Source organism: Hemitrygon akajei, chromosome 16 (assembly GCF_048418815.1).
Source record: "Hemitrygon akajei chromosome 16, sHemAka1.3, whole genome shotgun sequence".
In the NCBI taxonomy this organism is placed as follows: domain Eukaryota; kingdom Metazoa; phylum Chordata; class Chondrichthyes; order Myliobatiformes; family Dasyatidae; genus Hemitrygon; species Hemitrygon akajei.
In genome coordinates this window covers 75,907,831-75,929,414 of record NC_133139.1, presented here as the reverse complement: position 1 = coordinate 75,929,414, position 21,584 = coordinate 75,907,831, and the positions used below count along the sequence as shown (strand labels likewise).

Here is a 21,584-nt window from a genome sequence, read left to right as displayed (position 1 = left end):
GTCCGTTCTGTTGTGGGTTGTATTTCATTGACCTAATTGTGTTTCTTGTATTTACTAAGAAACATAGAAACATAGAAAATTGGTGCAGGAGTAGGCCATTCGGCCCTTCGAGCCTGCACTGCCATTCAGTATGATCATGGCTGATCATCCAACTCAGAACCCTGTACCTGCTTTCTCTCCATACCACCTGATCCCTTTAGCCACAAGGGCCATATCTAACTTCCTCTTAAATATAGCCAATGAACCGGCCTCAACTTTTTCCTGTGGCAGAGAATTCCACTGATTCACCACTCTCTATGTGAAAAAGTTTTTCCTCATCTCGGTCCTGAAAGGCTTCCCCTTTATCCTTAAACTGTGACCCCTCATTCTGGACTTCCCCAACATCGGAAACAATCTTCCTGCATCTAGCCTGTCCAATCCCTTTAGAATTTTATATGTTTCAATAAGATCCCCCCTCAATCTTCTAAATTCCAGTGAGTATAAGCCTGGTCGATCCAGTCTTTCTTCATATGAAAGTCCTGCCATCCCAGGAATCAATCTGGTGAACCCTCTCTGTACTCCCTCAATGCAAAAATGTCTTTCCTCAGATTAGGGGACCAAAACTGCACACAATACTCTAGGTGCGGTCTCACCAAGGCCCTGTACAACTGCAGTAGAACCTCCCTGCTCCTGTACTCAAATCCTTTTGCTATGAATGCAAACATACCATTTGCCTTTTTCACCGCCTGTTGCACCTGCATGCCCACCTTCAATGACTGGTGTACAATGACACCCAAGTCTCGTTGCATCTCCCCTTTTCCTAATCGGCCACCATTCAGATAATAATCTGTTTCCCTGTTCTTGCAACCAAAGTGGATAACCTCACATTTATCCACATTAAATTTCATCTGCCATGAATTTGCCCACTCACCTAACTTATCCAAGTCACCCTGCATCCTCTTAACATCCTCCTCACAGCTAACACCGCTGCCCAGCTTCGTGTCATCCGCAAACTTGGAGATGCTGCATTTAGTTCCCTCGTCTAAATCATTAATATATATTGTAAACAACTGGGGTCCCAACACTGAGCCTTGCGGTACCCCACTAGTCACTGCCGGCCATTCTGAAAAGGTCCCGTTTACTCCTACTCTTTGCTTCCTGTCTGCCAACTAATTCTGTATCCACATCAATACCATACCCCCAATACTTTAATGAATGTCTGCAAGAAAATGAATCCCCAGGTTGTATATAGTGACACCTGTGTACTTTGGTAATTTAATGCTGTACACAACCCACTTCCCACTTGCATTATCCACTGTAATCCCTAACCTAATTCTCGCTCCTGTGGGCCAGAGGAAAAGCAGATGAAGTTTCCTGTAATTAAATCTCTGGGTGTTTGAATGGCATCCGAAACACTGCAGTGAGCAGAAAACTGTGAGATGAAACTGAGCTCAACAGCAGAATACACACGAAGAAATCTGCAGATGCTTGAAATTCAAACAACACACACAAAATGCTGGTGGAGCACAGCAGGCCAGGCAGCATATATAAGGAGAAGCGCTGTCGACGTTCGGGCCGAGATGAGTCAGGACTTCATCAGGACGAAGGGTCTCGGCCCAAAACGTCGACAGTGCTTCTCCTTATAGATGCTGCCTGGCCGGCTGTGTTCCACCAGCATTTTGTGTGTGTTTTCTCAACAGCAAAATCCCTGATTGGGTTCATGTCTGGGAAATGAGAATGAACGTGATAGTAATCTGAATCGGCAAAGGCAAAGCAGCCCCGAACACACGAGGTTCTTTCTGATATTACAGTGAATGAGGGGAATATTGTTTGAATATTGTAGAGGAAGCAGACTGTGTGGAATCTGGATGTTCTTCAGCAAATATGCATCATCGGACTTTCTTTTTAAACCCATGAGAGAAGATTGCAAAAGCAAATCTGAAGTTAAACTTTGGACATTGCTCTGAGGTTAAACTTTCTCCTGAGAGTTTCCAAGCCAAGGCTGGAGCTTAGTGAAATTCCTCCCCAAGGCCCACATCTATAGTATTAATTTCCCATCCATCAGTTCCTCCATGTCCCAGAAAAATGATGAAAATCTCACTGTCTGTAATATCGCAGTGTCTATTTCCCATCTCTTCTGATACCCGCCTCCCTGTACCACCCTTCATCTGTAGTCTGATGCTGCAGGTTTTCCCAGTTGGCCATTCAGCCTGGTAGGCTAGGGTTGGGAGAAGGATACTTCCAAATTCTTTCCACAGATAGGGAGCAAATAGGCCTGAACGTAGTGATGAATTTCGTAATTACCCAATCATCTATCCCTGCTCAGTGATAATCCCAATAGTCATGATCAGTACAGGACTGGGTTTGTGGCTTGGAATAACTTTGCCTTCTCCCTTAATGTGCAGACTGAAATTTCTTTCAAGAACATTGTTTTATCCATGGGGATGATCCGACAGTCTTGCAGACACTTGAAGACGATGTCATCACAACAATGTCTCAAAACTTGGATCATCTAGCTGCTGCAGCAATTCCTAGAAACACGCAGAGTGTATTCTTGCTGAGTAGATGCTCATTAGTTTATTAATTGCCTTTAACTTCCACATCTGAATGTTGTCCTGGGACTGAGGTAAAATCTGAGTTTTGGGATAGGCATTCATTTATGTAGCTTGTTACATATCATAAGGGTGATGTAAGATACCAGCCCCTCCCAGCACGCTATTGCACCTGAACCGTTTGTAGTTGATTATCTATGAGAGAAAGGAAAATCTTAATCTGGTCTCTCAGTATGAATAATGTGCAGGTTGGACTAGGGCTGAAGGACAGACAAAACAAGGAAGTTATTGGCAAACTGCCTTGCACCAGGGCAAATTTGAGGATGAAACTAGTCTTAGGTTAATATGAAAAATGCTTTTCTATCCCTACATCAGCTTGGTATTGCCCAGCATCCTGGGATGGACAAAGGACACATGAGTTTTCCTCATGAACAGAAATGAAGAAATCATGAGTGTTTGGAGTGAGGGAGCAGGTTCACTCACTGACTCGTGTCTAATTGGTAGGAGGATGCCAGAACCTAGGAATGCTTTGTATTAATTGTAGGTCTTTTTACATTAACAGAACATAAGATCCTATGCTGTAACAAGGTATCAGTCTAATAAACAAACTTTTGTGTGTGATCCCTACTGGATTGACAACTCTGAGCAAATAAATTAGTCATGCCGTGAACACTGGCAAATATGATCATGTGAATATATTTCTATGCATCTGGCAGGAATATATCAGGATGAATGCAAATTGTGACCGTTGGATTGGACTCCATGACAGAGCCAAAGACGGGACTTGGCGCTGGGTAGATGGCACTGATTATGCATCCAATGTCAAGTGAGTATATTTTTACCTCACACAGTGAAAGACCTTCACCTGCAGTCAACTGAAGTATGCTATTATCCCCCTTTATTACAGAATTGTGTGCAGTGTGAATAATGTTGGCTTCTGCCTCAGTTCACAGTTTCAAATCACCTTCCCTTTTCCTTTCCCGGACACGTTCTTTTTATACCTTTTCTCTCTCTTGCTGACATACACTCAGTGGTCAGTTTATTAGGACACACCTGCACTGGATAAAGTGGTCCCTGAGTGTATGTTTGTGGTCTTCTGCTGCAATAGCAAATCTACTTCAATGTTAGACATGCTGTGCGTCCAGACATTCTATTGTGCACACCACTATTGTTCATATGGCTATTTGAGTTATTGTCGTCTTCCTGTCAGCTTGAACCTGTCTATCCTTTCTACTCTGATATTTCCCATTAAAAAGCCATTTTTAGCCACAGAAGTGCCGCTCACTGGATCTGTATTTGTTGTTTGTTTCTAGCACGATCATGTCACTTAGATCACATTTCTTTCCTTTTTCTGATGTTTCATCGAATAACAACTGATCTTTTTGGTCATGTATGCATGCTTTTAAGCATTGACAGATTACAGATTAGGGATATTTGTATTAACAAGCCGGTGTACAAGTGTATCTAATAATGACTTCCCTGAGTGTATAGATGGGTTTATATATAAGCAGAATATTATACAATAGTTCCTTTCCGGTACCAGACCGTACTGCAGTTAAATTCAAAGCAGGGTTCTTATCATAACTTTCTGTTTCATTGATTTTTCAATAAAATCAAAAATACATAAAATATAGGAGCAGAATTAAGCCATTTGGCCCATCGAGCCTGCTCTGCTGTTTCATCATAGCTGATCCAATTTTCCTCTCAGCCACAATACAATCCCCTGCCTTCACCCCGTATCCCTTCATGCCCTGACCAATGAAGAATCTATCAGCTTCTGCCTTAAAAGTATATGAAGACTTAACCTCTAAAGCTGCCTGTGGCAAAGGATTCCACAGTCGCTCTCCGTCTAAAGGAATTCCTCCTCATCTTCATTCTAAGAGAACAACCCTCTATTTTGACTCTCCCGCCATAGGAAATATCTCCACATGCACTCTATGAAAACCTTTCACCACTTGATAGTTTTCAATGAGATCACCCCCTCATTCTTCTGAATTCTAGTGAATACAGGCTCAGAGCCATCAGACACTGTTCACGAGATAAGCCAATAAGCGACTGAGGTGTTGTGTCTGAGCCACAGTAACACGCCCATGTCGTTTGTTATTGCACTGAGAAGATCAAAGGTGATCACAACTTTAAAGAGGAAGAAGGGGAACAGTGCTTCTAGAGGACACAAAGCTGTCGGATGGGTAAAACTCAAAGATTCAAAAGGCATGCAAGAACACAATTAAAGCCAAGTACCAAAAGCATAGAAAATTATAAAGTTAAAGAGAAATACTCAAAACAGCCTTAATCAACCTCGACTCCACTCAAAAACTCAGACGGGAACAGAGAGGTTAGTGAAAGTAGAAGATGAAATGATAAGTGATGAAATATGAGGTTATAGGCCAGAGAAACATGTGAGAAATGTTTATATTCAGTAAGAGGGTATGGACGCTTAGATATTTCAGGGTATATGGCACAAAGCAGAAATTAAACTGGAGATCAGCCCTACTATCTGTTGGGGAATTGGAAGAAACTCCATCAAAATAGCAAAAGTTTGGATACTCCTCTGTAGAACTTCACTTTCAGAATTCTGCAAAAAAAAAAACAAATGCAGGAAACTAAATATTTACAAGATGAATGAGACATTACTGCTTTGTGCATAGCTGCCGGGCCTTGCTCTCCTTTCTGAGTGGTATTGAAGCTGTTTGAGGCCACAATGCATCCTACCATTGCTTCCACACTCACTTGACCACTGTTATGATAGTGTAGGAATAAGGTCAATCCTCCTTGGATCTTCATAAGAACATAAGAAATAGAAGCCATCCTATATATAGGAGATATATAAGTGAAATATAGGAGAAATAGGCCACCTGGCCAGTTGAGATGCCCGGCTGTTGAATAAGATCATGGCTGATTTGACCATCAATCCATCTCAACCTACTTGCCTTATCTATATAACCCTTAATTTCCCTACTATGCAAAAATTTGTCCAATCTTGTCATAAATATATTTACTGAGGTAGCCTCCACTGCTTCATGGGGTAGAGAACACCACGGATTCACCACTCTTAGGGAAAAGCAGTTCCTCCTCATCTCCATCCTAAATTTAGTCCCCCTGAATCTTGAGGCTGTGTCATCTAGTTCTAGTCTCACCTACCAGTGGAAATAACTTCCCTGCCTCTATCATATCTATTCCTTTCATAATTTTAAATGTTTCTATAAGATCTCCTCTCATCCTTCTGAATGCCAGTGAGTACAGTCCCAGGTGACTCAATTTCTCCTCATAGTCTAACCCACTTATCTCTGGAATCAATTGGTGAACCTCCTCTGCACAGCCTCCAAAGCCAGTTTATTTTTCCTCAAGTATAGAGACTAGAACTGCATTCAGTACTCCAGATGCGGCATCACCAGTGTCCTACACGGTTGCAGTATCATCTCCCTCCAAATGATTATGAATGTAGTTTACTTCTGGATGTTCCTGTGTCGAAACATTGCTGAATTTTCGAGTGGGAGGTGGCAAGGAGATATAGAAGGTGGAACTTTACAGCACACAAACAGGCCTTTCGACCCATGATGCTGTACTGAACTAATGAAGCTAATGGTGCCTAATTTCACTAACACTTTCCTCAGTATGCACATAGTCAAAATCTCTAATTTTGTATAAATTCACAAGCCTGTCCTATCACCAGCTATCACCACCTATCACTGTCCTAGTACCAGCCCTAGCAGAGCATTCCAGGAACCTACCACTCTCTGTGAAACACTCCGTTGAGATTCCTTCTCTCACAATAAATACATACTCCCCAGAATTGCACATTTCGATCCTGCAAAAAATAATCTGACTGTCCATCTATGCCTTTCATAATTTTGTATTCTACAGTCAAGTCTCCACTCAGCCTCCATTGCTGCAAGAAAACACCTCAGGTTTGCCCAACTTTTTATTGCACATATCTCAACCAGGGAGTATCCTGGTAAACATTTCCTGCACCCTCTCCAAAGCCTCTACATCCTTGCTGAAATGGGGCAAAAAGAATTGAATACAATAATTGAGGTGCAACCTAACGAAAGTTTTGTAAAGCTGCAGCATTACTTCCTGATTCTTGAACAGAATGCCTAGACTAACAAATGCAGGCAACCCTTCGCTTCTCTCCCACTGCCAAACAGAGTGGCCACATCCAGGGAGCTATGAAAATGGATGCCAATGTCTGTCAAGGCACGTGTCACTATCTCTCTACTTCTTTACACTTGATCTCCCAAACTGCCACATCTCACACCTATCAGGTTGACATCAATCTTCCGGCTCGCTCTCTGTACCTGCAACTGATTTATATCCGTCCATACCCTTTGGTAATCCTCCACACTAATAACAATGCTGCTGATTTTCGTCACATCTGCAAAATTAATAACCCACCCATGCACGTGTTTATTCCAGCCATATATATACACACACAATCATCAGAGACCCCAGTACATATCCGTGAGGAGCATTACCAGTAATAGACCTGCAAGCTGAGCAAGAGCAGTTACCATGGCCGCTCTGTCTTCGGTGGATAAGCCAATCCCAAATCCAATCACCCAAGTTCACAACATTCTCATCCAGGGATCATTTACTTTGATGTTCTTGTCTTTACTTCTTTCCGGCTTTTCTTGTACTCACCTCTTAATGGCTCATACCAGTCCTAAACTCCTCAAGCAACTTTTACAAATTGGCCTGGGCTTACTCAAAATTAGCTACTTTCAATTAACGATAGATAGATCCTGTCTCATACTCTCGGCATTTGCACTACCCCAATTTAATGTTTTTTTGTAATGTCCCTATTTATCTTTATCTATATACATCTTTAAACTTAAGGAGTTTTGATCACTAAATGTTCCTCCACTGGAGGTTTAATTACCTTGTCAAGCTGATTTCCCAATTTAAAATGCAGTGTGGCTGATCTGTTAGTCGGCGATCCACTCTGGTAGCTCTTTTGCACGAAGGAGGACTTAGATTACACCGTGGAAATTGAAGTGGCTTACTGCGTCAAACCAGTCGGGTTCTCACTTTAACATTTGATCCTCAATGTCCCGGTGTTTATTGGAAGTTTGGATGGAGTTGGGGAATCAGGATTCTGTATATAAATGAATGTTCAGGAACAAACAGCGGATTCTACAAATATGGTGGCGAATCACAATTATGGGGTCAATGTTGTCGCCGCTAAATGTATAACCATCCGTCAGCAGTTGATCCTCTAGCTGCCGGGGCAAGGCAATAGTTTTTAATAAGTTACTGTATCTAAATGTGCATTGTTTTTCACCACATCTCCCTTTCCACTCAGATTCTGGGCAAGCGGTGAACCCAATGGTACTGGAGGAGTAGATGAAGATTGTGCCTTGGTCGGCGAAAACGGATTGTGGTACGCCCGGCCATGCAAAACTTGGCTTTCCCTTATCTGTGAGAAACGAGCAGATTAACATTCCTTCAAGCTATTGTATACTCAGGGGAATGTGGGCGGTAACTACGTTTGTAAACTAGACCAGCAGCTCGAAGCTGGGATTGGCGTGGTGGGTGCATGGCCAGATCTCTCTTAACCCTTCACCAGGCTGTCCCGAAAGAAATCGGCGCGGCACAGTAGTTTTGTGCCGTCGAAGTCAATCCTATGGCTATTACAAATGCAATGTTCTGCTACCGCCAATTTCTTCGGGTAACCCTGCCTCGTTCACCTGTGTTTTTCGTTAAACCGAACTCCCAACCGTTCTGTGCACCTTTCATCTGTCCATCCGGATCCTGGAAGACTTACCAGAACTTGTTCAAGTTTAATAGCTGGCTGGGTCTGTAACCGTTGGTTATTTTCCAGGCTTTGACCTTTTTTTATTAAATTGTAACTTGACAGAACTGCCAACAAACTGGGATTTATTCAAATCAAACCCGATTCCAGGAAGATGGGCTTCTACGAGGCAGGTGGTTGGAATTGATCCGAGTGTTGCCAAGGCTAATCCCACCTGCCAGTCCCACACACGTCTCTCCTTTCCTGTTTTCTTTCTATTCGTTGACAAAGCCGCTCTTTCTTTTTCCACGTCAACCATATTATTTCTGGACATTGTATCAGTATCTGGATCTAACCTACAAGACTATGCTCAACTATCTTCTGCTTTATAATAATGAATATCCAGTAAAATTTGTTGGTTACTTGTATATCAATACTAACAACTTAATCCTGAATAAAGTAGATATGAATTTAGGAGTGTTGTGGTATCGGTTGTTTCCTTGTCTGCATTCAGAGGGCTCAGAAGCCTTCGGAGGGATTGTGCTGGCACTGTTTACTTACGAAATCCAAGATCCTATATGCTTCACCAGCTCTTTCAGTATGTTCTGCCAACTACGAGGAACTATAGAATCCACTCTTATTCCCATCGTGACTTTGAAAAAGCAGAGTTCCCTCAATGTTTCCTTGCCCCACTCCTCCTGCTTCTCACAATTCTCTGCATTAACTACAATTCTCCAATCTGCCCGCATTTTTCCTCTTCTACGCCAGCCCCTTGGAGGTTGTCTGAGAGGGTTTCTTCCTTCCACTCCATATCTGTGCATTTGGGGGGTAAGTGAGGTCAATGTATCCCCCTCATAAGTAGGGAAATACGTTACACGCATTGTCGGGTAGTTTAGGACGTTGAGCTCCCCTTCTATTATTTATGCTGTGCTTCATAGTGCTTTAAATTAATAAGCAAACCCTTTCTACATGCTGCATGTATATAAATGGAGATTTCTACATCTTGTTCGATCAATCACCGCAGAGTCCGACGAGTCAGTTGGTCTACTTTAAATTTCAAGAAAAAAAATGAAATTATCCCTGAATAATTTGCACTCGCTAGCTGTTCATATCTTGCCAGATGGAGTTCGGGGTAGGATTTCTGTCGCCGACTCTTCTGTAGGTTATATAACCGATTTCTGACAATGCAGGCCCTCAAGCTTTGATTCGGATAAGACAAAATTGCTTGCAACCAATCAGTCTTGGATTTATTTGGAGACTCTCTTCTAAATTCAGAAAAGTGTATCACTGATTAGTCACGCAGTAGGCTGTGCATATGTTACATATAACACATTAAGCACCTCACTACCATCCATAAATATATTTCGTTTCAGCAACGAAACAGACCCAGCAGTGAGGAATTCCACACTCAAGGAATTCTGATGGCATTAAGTTAAAAAGGTTAAGGAAATTTGTTCCAAAATTCATCTACTGGTACGTTTTGCTGATGAATTAGTACGTTCTATTTTGAACAAAGCAGGAAGATGTACTGAAGGTAGAAAGGGAGGTAATCGGCGTGGTCTTCAAGCGTTATCTGTTAGAAAAACCAACCCTGCTTAAAGTGGCTTAGATATGAAATTCATGGTTGCCAGAATGGGGTATTAACATGTTCTGATGGAACCAATGAGTGAACTTACTTGACCAAATTCTAAACAATTGCTTAGTGGCAGTAACATACTATTCCAGTAAACTTGGAACATCAGCATCCACCTAATAATTCATATAATTTCACGACTATATACTTAGAACAGAAAAAAGGTGCAAATTCATTCTGACTAATGACCACGCTGTCAGTTTAGTTATGGTCAAATTATGGAAGAATGAATCAATATGCAGTAATGAAATGGAGCCAGCTATACCTGCTATGGTCCATATAATAGTTTTAAATCAGTTAATGATAATTTCCATGCATTGTACCGTTGGGACTAATTTTAAGTCCGACATTTTAACGACCTTCAGACGAGCGGACCTAAATGCAGAGTAAACTCAAGACTCAGCAGTAGAAATTAAGGATGAAGATTTTTTTCGGAAAATAATTCGGGGTATAAGAGCTCACCAACTCGCGACTTCAGCACATAGAAAGGTAATTCCCAGGAACTCGCTCCAGGAATCAGCGATGAACGGTGGTCCAGAATAACCTCAAATAGAACATCAGGCACAGGAACCTCGTGCGGCTCGAAATCAAATAACTAGACACTTTAGGGCGAGAAGCATCAGGAAACCGTGTTCAAATAACAAGCGTGACATGCAGTGAAAATCTAGTGATAAATGTTGCAGCTAAACAACTCTAATAAACTGAAATAAATAACTTCCAGATGCATCAAAACCTGCCGGCACCCAGCGCACCTCGCTGGTCCGAATGGTTCATGACTGGTAATCAGTACATGCTTATTAAACTCTTTCTCAGACTGTACTGGTATATCCAGAAATGGATGCAGAAACCCTCATAGCTCTCTGTTCCTATATCCCATTTTGACTCATGTTTCGTTTTTTTTTTAACATTTCTGTTTTGCTTTTCTTTCCAATACACCGTAATACTGCATTGCCCAGTATATATTTCGTCTGCAATGCAGCGCTACTCTACCAATCTGCCGACGTTATCTCAAAAACTATGGTTAAATACTCTTGTTACTATCGGCAACCTTATGACTTCAGAATCAGGTTTATTATCATCGGCACGTGACGTGAAATTTGTTAACTTAGCAGCAGCAGCTCAATACAGTACATGATCTACCATAGAGAGAAATAAGTAATAATAATAACAAATAAAATAAAACATAATAATAAATAAACAAGAACATTGATTACGTATATTGAATAGACTATTAAAAATGTGCAGAAACAGAAATACTGTATATTCATAAAGTGAGGTAGTGTCCAAAGCTTCAAAGTCCTGTCAGGAATAGGATGGCAGGGGGGGAAGAAGCTCTTCCTGAATCGCTGAGTGTGTGCCTTCAAACTTCTATATCTTCGACCTGGTGGTAATAGTGAGAAAAGGAATTAAAATTGAAATCGAAATTTTGGGAAACTCTTGGTAAATACCAATGGTCCTAACGCTGAGTTTCAGCGACTGCACCACATCACACGGTAAGCCTAATTCCTGAACTGCTCTAATCTGTCTGACGAAGTAGCACTCATAATTATATTGAGAGGAGAAGTGATGTTCCAGATTTAGGCCAAACAACGACGAAGGAACAGTAATTTCATTAAGAAGCGTTTCTCATATTTTGGTGCATTGAAATCCTGTAATTGTACTGCAGCTGCTTACTCAAAGATGCCATCAGTTTTGAAAAGTGGGTCCTACTATAATCAATCTGTTTTCTGGTCCTGTCAATTTCACCGTTCCCTGGTCTCCAACATTTCTTCATCGCATAATGCCTGGCTATCTTCTGATGAGAAATTTCAGCCTGCAGTCGCGATGGAACGCCCACTCAGCTCCGTTGAGCTTCGGCCATGTCTGTTGCACTGATCTTTGGAATCCACTATCACCGATGTAAAAATGATGATGGACTGTAGTCGTTTATTGAGGTGTTTAATTACTCGCCCCTTTTCACAACTAGATGCGACAGGGTTGCGGGGTTTTAGAAACATAGAAAACCTACAGCTCAATACAGGCCCTTCGGCCCACAAAGTTATGCCGAGCATGTCCTTACCTTAGAAATTACCTGGGGTTACCTCTAATTTTCTAAGCTCCATGTATCTATCCAGGAGTCTCTTAAAAAACCCTATCGTATCCACCTCCACCACCTTCGCTGGCAGCCCATTCCACGCACTCATCACTCTGTGTAAAAAACTTACACCTGACATCTCCTCTGTACCTACTTCCAAGCACCTTAAAACCGTGCCCTCATGTGCTACCTATTTCAGCCCAAGGAAAAAACCTCTGACTAACCGCACGGTCATTGCCTTTCATCATCTTATACATCTTCATCAGGTCACATCTCATTCTCCGTTGCTCCAAGGAATGAACTATCTGAAATAGTTCATTTAAAATATTCTCATAAGGCATGCCCCCCAATCTAGGCAACATCCTTGTCAATCTCCTCTGCACCCTTTCTATCGTTTCCACATCCTTCCTGTAGTGAGGTGACTAGAACTGAGCACAGTACCCCAAGTGGGGTCTGACCAGCCTCCTATACAGCTGCATCATTACCTGTTGGCTCCTAAACTCAATCCCACAAATGATGAAAGATAATGCACCATATCCTTCTTAACCACAGAGTCAACCTGCGTAACAGCTTTGAGTGTCCTATGGATTCGGATCCCAAGATCCCTCTGATCTTCCACACTGCCAAGAGTCTTACCATTAATACTACATTTTTCCGTCATATTTGACCTACCAAAATGAACCACTTCACACTTATTTGGGTTCAATCCCATCTGCCACTTCTCAGCTCAGTTTTGCATCCTATCAATGTCCCGCTGTAACATTTGACAGCCCTCCATACTATCCACAACATCTGCAACCTTTGTGTCATCAGCAAATTTGCTACCCATCTCTCCACTTCCTCATCCAGGTCATTTATAAAAATCACGAAGAGTAGGGGTCCCAGAAAAGATCCCTGAGGCACATCACTGGTCATCGACCTCCATGCCGAGTATGACCCTGTATAATCACCCTTTGTCCTCTGTGGGCAAGCCAGTTCTGGATACAAAAAGCAATGCCATGCCTCCCATGCCTCCTTACTCTCTCAATAAGCCTGGCATGGGGTACCTTATCAATTGCCATGCTGAAATCTATATACACTACATCTACTGCCCTACTTTCATCAATGTGTTTAGTCACATCCTCAATAAATTCATTCAGGTTCGTGAGGCATGGCCTGTCTTTGACAAAGCCATGCTGACTATTCTTAATTATATTATGTCTTTCCAAATGTTCATAAATCCAGTCTCTCAGGATCTTTTCCATCAACTTACCAACCATAGAATTAAGACTCACGGGTCTATCATTTCCGGGGCTATATCTACTCCCTTTCTTGAATGATGGAACCATATCCACAACCCTCCAATCCTCCGGAACCTCTCCCATCCCCACTGATGATGCAAAGGTCATCCAGAGGCTTAGCAATTCCCTTGCTCACCTCCCACAGTAGCCTGGGGAACATCTTGTCCAGTCCCGGTGACTTATGCAACTTGATGCTTTCCAACAGCTACAGCACAACCTCTTTCTTAATATCTAGATGCTCAAGCTTTTCAGTCTGCTGTAAGTCATCCCTACAATCGCCAAGATCCTTTTCTGTAGTGAATACTGAACCGAAGTATTCATTGAGTACCTCTGCTATCTACCCCGGTTCCAAGCACACTTTGCTACTGTCCCACTTGATCGGTCCTATTCTCTCATGTATTATCCTCTTACTCTTCACATACTTGTATAATGCCTTGGGGACTTTCAAAATCCTGTCCTCCAAGGCTTTCTCATGGCCCTTTTTGGCTCTTTCTTAAGTTCCTTCCTACTTGCCTTATAATCTTTTAGATCTCTATTATTACTTAGTTTTTTGTACCGTTCATAAGCTTTTCTTTTCTTCTTGACAAGATTTACAACAGCCTTTGCACACCATGGTTCATGCACCCTACCATCCTTTCCCTGTCTTATCGGAACTTAACACTGCATTTTTCGCAATCTTGGGATTTTGTAGCTCTGCATTTAGAACTTTCTTCAATAGCATGTTGAGTAAATGCTATATGCAGTTGATTCGTTTATATTCTGTAATATACATCTCGTCTTGAAACTTCAATGTGCAGACACCTCACTTTCAGGTACATATGCCCTTTTGTTCTCCAGAGAACCAGGCATGAATTGCTGGGTATGCAAATTCGAGTTCTCATATCTGCTCTGACAATACTGTTTTGTACAATAATGTTGTTGCAGAACACAGAGATAGGACTCCATCTTCATAAGGACTGGGTGGTTTTAATTTATTCATTAGGCGATATAGTCAGAGTGGCGCTACTTTTGGTTCCATATACACCCTGGTAAAACAAGCCCTTACTGGCCAATTACACCTATATGGCCAACTAACCGATGAACCTGTACCTCTTTGGGAATGTGGATGGAAACTGGTGTACTTGAAAGAAACCCACATCATCACATGGAGAACACACAACGTCCTCAGAGACACCCATGTCATTGATGCTGTAAACCTATTGTGCCTCAAAAGGCGTTTATTGTGTTAAGATTAAAAAGAGCAATTGCATTTGTCCAGGTAGATTGACAAGGAAGATTTGAAAGAGGTCAACCAGTTATATTTTCTCTGTGGCAGACGTTGTACTTCAGGTCTGAGTTATTTTATTTTCAGTAGATTTTCTCTGAATGCAATGTGGCCATTTAATTATGTTTTACAATTGAGCAATTCAATTTAAATGGCTGAGCTATGTTCTTTGGGCTGGATGTTGGAGAACTAGGAGGTGCAGTGTCTCCCGGGGACATACATCTGCATAAAGTGCATCCGGCTGCAGCTCCTTGAAGACCGTGTTATGGATCTAGAGCAGCAGCTGGATGACTTTTGGCTTGTATGGGAGAGTGGGGATATAATTGATCAAAGTTTCAAGGAAGTCCTGTCAAACACAAGTATACCGCTTTGGATACTTCTGTGGGGGATGACATCCTGGGAGAATATCACGGTGACCAGGTTACAGGCTCTGAGCATGGGTCCATGGTGCAGAAGGGAAAGAGAGAGATGAAGTAATGTGTAGTGATAGGGGGGCTGGATAGTGAGGGGAACGGATTCTGTGGACATGAACGGGATACCCAGTTGGTAAGTTGCCCACAGGTGCCAGGATTAAGGATGTCTCAGATCATGTCCACCATAGTTTGGAGAGGGAGTATGAGGAGCCAGATGTCTTGGTATATATTGGTACCCATGATATAGGAAGCAAAAGTACTGAGGGCCTGAAAAGTGAATTTAGAGAGCTAGGTAGAAAGCTGAGAAGCAGGACCTCTTGGGTAGTAATTTCTGGATTGCTGCCAGTGCCACACGCTAGTGAGGGTAAAAACAGGATGATTTGGCAGATAAAGCATGGCTCTGAATCTGCTGCAGGGGGCAGGGCTTCAGGTTCTTGGATCATTAGGATCTCTCAGGGGGAGCTATGACCTGTTCAAAAGTGACGGGTTGCACCTGAACCCAAGGGGGACCAATATTTTCATGGGCAGGTTTGTTAGATCTGTTGGGTGGGGTTTAAAAAATTTTGGCAGAGTGGTGGGAACCGGAGTGAGCGGACTCAGGATAGGACAGATGGTAAAAAAGTAAAGCTAGTATGCAGTCAGACTGTCAAGAAGGGCAGGCAGGTGATGGAACTTAGTTGCAGCCAACAGTGTCATAATGGGGGCATTGGGAGCGGACCCAAAAGCAAGACACAGACACTGAACTACCAGGAACAGGACTAGGCATGAGAAGGAAGCAAGGAAAGTGGGGAAGAAAGGGTGCTGGACAGAACACAGGCCCTGGATGAGACAAGGATTCCAGGCCTGGGCTAGGACTTGACTAGGATAGTGGGACCAGGACATGGAACAGGGAACTAGAAGCCTGGGCTAGGACTCCAAGCTCAGAGAGTGGACAAGGACCCAGAACCTGGGTCTTGACTCGGGCTTGGACTCCAGAACTAGGCGAGGACAAGACGAGGCTACAGGATGAGGAGAGGCAATAGGACTGGACGTGAGACTCCTGGACAGGACAAGGGAACCCCAGCACCGGGTTGGGCGAGGCACATGGACAAGACGAGAACACAAAGCAGTAGTTGGGACAGGACAAGATTCTTGGACGTGCCTAGGACTAGATGAGACCCCAAAGCCTTGACTTGGTTGAGGAAGAGACAGGAACATGGAACACAGATCCGGGACCCCTCCTTGGAAACAGGATGTAGGGCTGGGACTCATTACACAGAATGCAGAATACAATGAGATGGTTCCCAATACAAGGTAGCGGCAGACTGCCGGACCTACCTAGCGAAGGCGTGGACACAGACAGTTCATAACACTAGGTAGCGGCAAATGGCCGGACCTACCTTGCGAAGGTGTGGACACAGAGGCGGCTCAAAACAACAAAAGACAGTTCCTTATCTTATTCTGGTGGTTGAATTTGACAGCAGTGAAGGCAAAGGTTACAGGCAAGGCAAGGCAAGGCGATACAGACAGGGGGATTGGACAGGAACAATCCAGCAGCCAAAGGCTGAATCCTGAAGCTATTTATGAAGCCAGCCAAAATGAGAATCAGCTACCTCAACAGAAACTAGGGAACTCAGAAAACCTGAAAAAGAAGCATGGACCAGACCATGAACCGGAATGCAGATTTCATGGACCGGATTATAACAAATGGACTGAGTATCAAAACATTAGGGATGCAGAATCAGGATGGAGAGCAAATACAGTACTCAAGGTGTTGTATCTAAATGTGTGCAGTGGAAGAACTCAGGTAGATGACTTTGTTGCTCTAATACAAATTGCCATGTATGATGTTGTGGCCATCATTGAATCGTGGCTGAAGGCTGGTTGCAGTTGGGAGCAGAATGTTGAAGGTTACACCTTATATTGGAAGGATAGGAAGGTAGGCACAGGTAGGTGGTGTGGCTCTACCAGTAAGGAATGGCATCAAATCAGCAGAAAGATGTGACATAGGATTGGAAGATGTTGAATCCTAGTGGGTTGAGTCAAGAAACTGCAAGGATAAAAGTACGTTGATAGCAGTTATATACAGGCCTCTCAACAGTGGCAGGGAGGTAGGCCACAGAATACAACAGGACATTGAAAAGGCGAGTCACAAGAGCAATGTTATGGTAGTCATGAAAGATTTTAACATGCAGATCGATTGGGAAAATCAGGTTTGTAATGGATCTCAAGAAGATGAGTTGGTTGAATACTTATAGAGCAGTTTGTTACTGAGCCTACCAGGGGATCAGCTATACTGTATTGGGTATTTAGTAATGAACCAGAAGTGATTAGGGAACTTAAGGTAAAATAACCCTTAGGAACCAGTGATCACAGTGATTGAGTTCAACTTGAAATTTTAATAGGGAGAAAGTAAAGTCTGATGTAGCAGTATTTCAGTGGGGTAAGGGACATTATAGTAGTTTGAGAGAGGATTTGGCCATTATAAATTGGAAGGAGCTGCTGGCTGGGATGTCAGCAGAGCAGCAATGGCATGTGTTTCTGGAAGGTGCAGGATATATGTATTCCAAAAAAAGAAGAAATTCTCAAATGGTAAGATAGTACAATCATGACTATCAAGGGAAGTCAAAGCTATTGCAAAAGCAAAAGCAAGGGCATACAACAAAGCAAAACTTAGTGGGAAGATAGATGATTAGGAGGATTTTTAAAACCTAAAGAGAGCAACTAAAAATCATCAGAAAGGAAAAGAAATCTGAAAACAGGCTAGCAAATAATATCAAAGTAGATAGTCACATTTCTTTGAAGTATGTTAAAAATTAAAAAACAATGAAATGAGAGTAGACATAGGACTGCTAGGAAATGAGGCAGGAGAAATGATAATGGGGAAAAGGAGATGGCTGATGAGCTATAGGTGTATTTTGCATCAAACTTCACTGTGGCAGTCACTAGCAGTATGCTTGAGGTTGTAGTGTGCGAAAGAAGAGAAATGGGTACAGTTACTATTACAAGTTGGAAGGTGGTAAAAAAGCTATTAGACCTAAAGGTACATCAGTCACCTGGATAAGATGAACACTGAAACAGGTAGCGTTAAAGATTGTGGTGGCATTAGAAAAGATCTTTCAAAAATCATTGGACCAGATGGTGCCAAGCATGGTGCCAGAGGACTGGATAATTGCAAATGTCACTACACTCCTTTAGAAAGGAGGAAGGCAGCAGAAAGGAAATTATAGACCAGTTAGTGTGACTTCAGTGGTTGGGAAGATGTTAGAACCAATTGCTAAGGATGAGGTGATGGAGTACTTGGTGACACAGGACAAGATAGTGCTGTCACAACCACGGACTCAGCAGCACAGCAGATGTGGCAAGTGCGCTTGTGAATATGCACGTGTCAGCTTATTATTATTTAATTGTGATAATACTTAACTCCATTCATTCCATCGTAGTATTTGTTGAGACTTGGACACAGCAACGCTTCGCTGTCTGCTTGCATTCTGCCTTGCCTGGGAAACTGGACTGTCGAGTCAATTGACACCGAAGACTAGCGGTATTCATTTTATTCTTAGTTGTTCTTTTTGTCTGCAGTGTAGGCTTCGCTTACCATTTGAGAGTTTTAGCTAATGGCTTTGCTTGACCTAGCATTTATTGTTTTCTTTTCCCTTTAACACTGTCCGCTTTAAAGTCTGTGAACTATCAACCTGCTTCAGTGTCTTTCACTCTGCACTTGGGACATATCCGAACCTAGTGACAGCAAGTCTCGACCACACCCAAAGATAGACCTAGCAGAGATAGGGCAGCTGACCTTGGCCATCAAATTTCATTGGTTAGAGTGATTAGTTGATGCTGCAATGTTCTATTGGAATTCCTCTGTATAAACTGCTTCTGTCTCCATCATGACAGAAAGAAGGAAAATGGAAATGGAGAACAAACATGCCAGTCAAACATGAACCTCATTTGACAGATACTGCTGTCGGGAAAATCCTGATGCAGACTTTGGTCACAAAGGGAATCTGCAGATAACTTTTAATTATCTAGTTTTTACACAAACTTGGAGAAAGTTCCAGATGCCTTATCCTTGGTAATTTCTTTGACATTTCTTTATACTTTGCTTGGATTATTCAGGCATAACTGTTTGGTACTGTGAGTGACCCAAGTGAAGTAGCTGAATTGACTATGCAACAATGAGCTCCAACGATTATATACCGACTATAGATTAATTCATATGTGTAATGGGTCCTTTTCCTTTATTGCATTTGTTATAGTTGACAATATTTTGTCAATGCAACTTTAATCTAAGCTGATGCTGGTGTGAGTTCAATTAATGTTCCTGACTAACAATAAAATTGCATGGGTGAGTCAAAATTCATACAAATAACAGTCTTACTTTCCCTAAAAGGAACATATAAATTTTAGGATTTTGTTTAGCCAAATCATATTTACCTAAATATGTTTATTTCTTGAAAATGGTCTTTTGATTGTTGCTCCCCCATGCTTTGCAGAGTTATGTTACTGGAGTTTGCATTCACAGTGTAGTCTAATTCATTACAAGCCTATGGTGAGAGTGTTACATAAGAACTCAAGGAATTGATTACAAGTATCATATTGGTGAATGAACTGATGAGGAAATAACAGCTGAGATCATGTTCACATCAATGAGATAATTGTTATATATATATATATACTTACATTATACTTTGATTCAATTAAAAAGAGATGATTGAAATGAAATTCCTGGGAGAACCTGAGTTTCATCACACAGTAATTTGCCCAGGCGATTGAGGCCTGGATCAGATTAATCATGATCGTATTGATTGACGGGAGAGACTTGGCACCAGGCAACCTATTCCCCATTTCCTATGTTGTCACATTGTTATGATGAAGAGTCTGGGGGGTTGTGGTGGGGGTGGTGGAGCTGTGGTGAGTGTACATGCAGATAGGAATAGAGGAATGAATCTTTAGGTTTCTTGCATGTAGCGGGCTGGGAATTGGTGCGCCATAATTCTGTACCCAATTTTGATCTCTTGTCTGCTGTGCGGGATGAGCATTGCATTGATGCAATGTGTGTTGAACAGTTAACATCTGCAGGTGTTGGCAACATACAGCTTCTCTGCTCCTGCTACAAGTCTAATTTGGGTAGAGTTTGGAGTCCTTTTAACTGGTCAGTTCCCTATTGTACTTCTGGTGATGACATTTAACTTGAATGTTGCAGAATATAGTGACCAACCAGCAGAGTCTGTCTGAAGAAAGCTCTTGCCACTGGGCAATTACACTCTTTTGGTCATCTCTATTGTGCTTCTCATTCTAATTTTCAGCATCACAATTGTACTGAGTACCTTTGTGACAGTCACAATTTTGAAAAGTGTGAACACTTTTTCAGACAGGGTGAAATTGATATAGGGATGAATAATGATCGATGGCTTCATGGCTGCATGAGATGAAGATGTGTAAAATAGAAAGGGTAAAATAGATTCACAGAGATGTACAGAATAGAAATATACCACCTGACCTAACACATCAATGCGGAGCAGTGGAAAAACATCTGTATTATTTCTGTGTTCCACACTTGGGCCTTATAGCTTCATGCCAAAGTGAGAAATGCTCATTTGGAGACATTTCTTAAATGCACCCAGCCGTTCCGCTTCTACCGCTATCCCAAGCACTGTATTACAGGTCCCCAGGATTCTCTGTGAAAAGCGACTCCCTCAGATCTTTTCTAAATGCCTTAATCTGTGCCAATCAGATGACAGTCATGTTCAAATCTCTCATTGCTATAGTAGGACGTGCCCACCGGCTTCAAAAAGGCAATAATGTCAACGAAGAGCAGGATGAGCTGTCTTAGCGAATATTGACCAGTGGCTGTCACGTCAATGATGATGTGCTTTGAGAGGTTGGTTATGGCTAGTATTAACTCCTGTCTCAGTTACGGCTAGTATCCACTGGAATTTGCCTTTCGATAGAATAGGTCTGCTGCAGATCCAATCTCATTGGCTCTTCTTGCAGCATTGGATGACCTGGATGATACTAATACTTAGGTCAGATGCTGCTTATTGACTCCAGGTCAGCGTTTGAAAAATCATTCATACAGTTCTGAATGAAAAACTTCAAAACCTGCACCCTTGTAAATCCCTCTGCAACTGGATCCTCGACATCTTCACCGGAAATTGCAGACACAATAGATGTCCACCTGTAGGTTGGGCAATAAAGCATATAAAGCCAGTCTCTATAAAAAAGTGGTACCATCTAGTGGAGTGGTCATGGTGGGAGCAGTCATCTTGGGAGCGATCATCATCAGAGTAGTAAGGCTTTGGCTCAATGAAGCTTTGGTGAGGGTAGTTGTGGATTTCCAGTGGACTTCCAGTCTCCCCGATTACCACATTTGCGCCAGGTGTATCGAGATGCAGCTGCATAGAGACCGTGTTAGGGAACTAGCGCTGCAGCTCGATGACCTTCAGCTTGTTAGGGAAAATGAAGCAGTGGTAGACAGGAGCTACAGGGAGAAATCACCATGTGGCTACAGAAGAAAAACAAATGGGTGCCTGTTAGGAGAGGGAAGCGAGACCATCAGATAGTGGAGAACATGCTCATGGCCATCCCCTTCAACAATTAGTGCTCCATTTTGAGTTATGTTGGGGGTACGAACTACCTGGGGGAAGCAACAATGGCTGTGCCTCTGGCACTGAGT

At 42.4% G+C, this 21,584-nt stretch overlaps 1 protein-coding gene across 1 annotated transcript in view; it reads left to right on the top strand.

Moving 5' to 3' along the window:
• LOC140740413 (hepatic lectin-like) overlaps nt 1–8,000 on the top strand; it is a 33,587-nt gene extending 25,587 nt beyond the window's left edge. The window contains exons 6-7 of the mRNA XM_073069552.1: nt 3,248–3,357; nt 7,834–8,000. Of these exons, the coding sequence (XP_072925653.1) occupies nt 3,248–3,357; nt 7,834–7,969 (246 nt within the window). The 3' untranslated portion in view covers nt 7,970–8,000. The remainder of the gene's footprint in view (nt 1–3,247; nt 3,358–7,833) is intronic.
• Nucleotides 8,001–21,584: the final 13,584 nt, after the last annotated feature.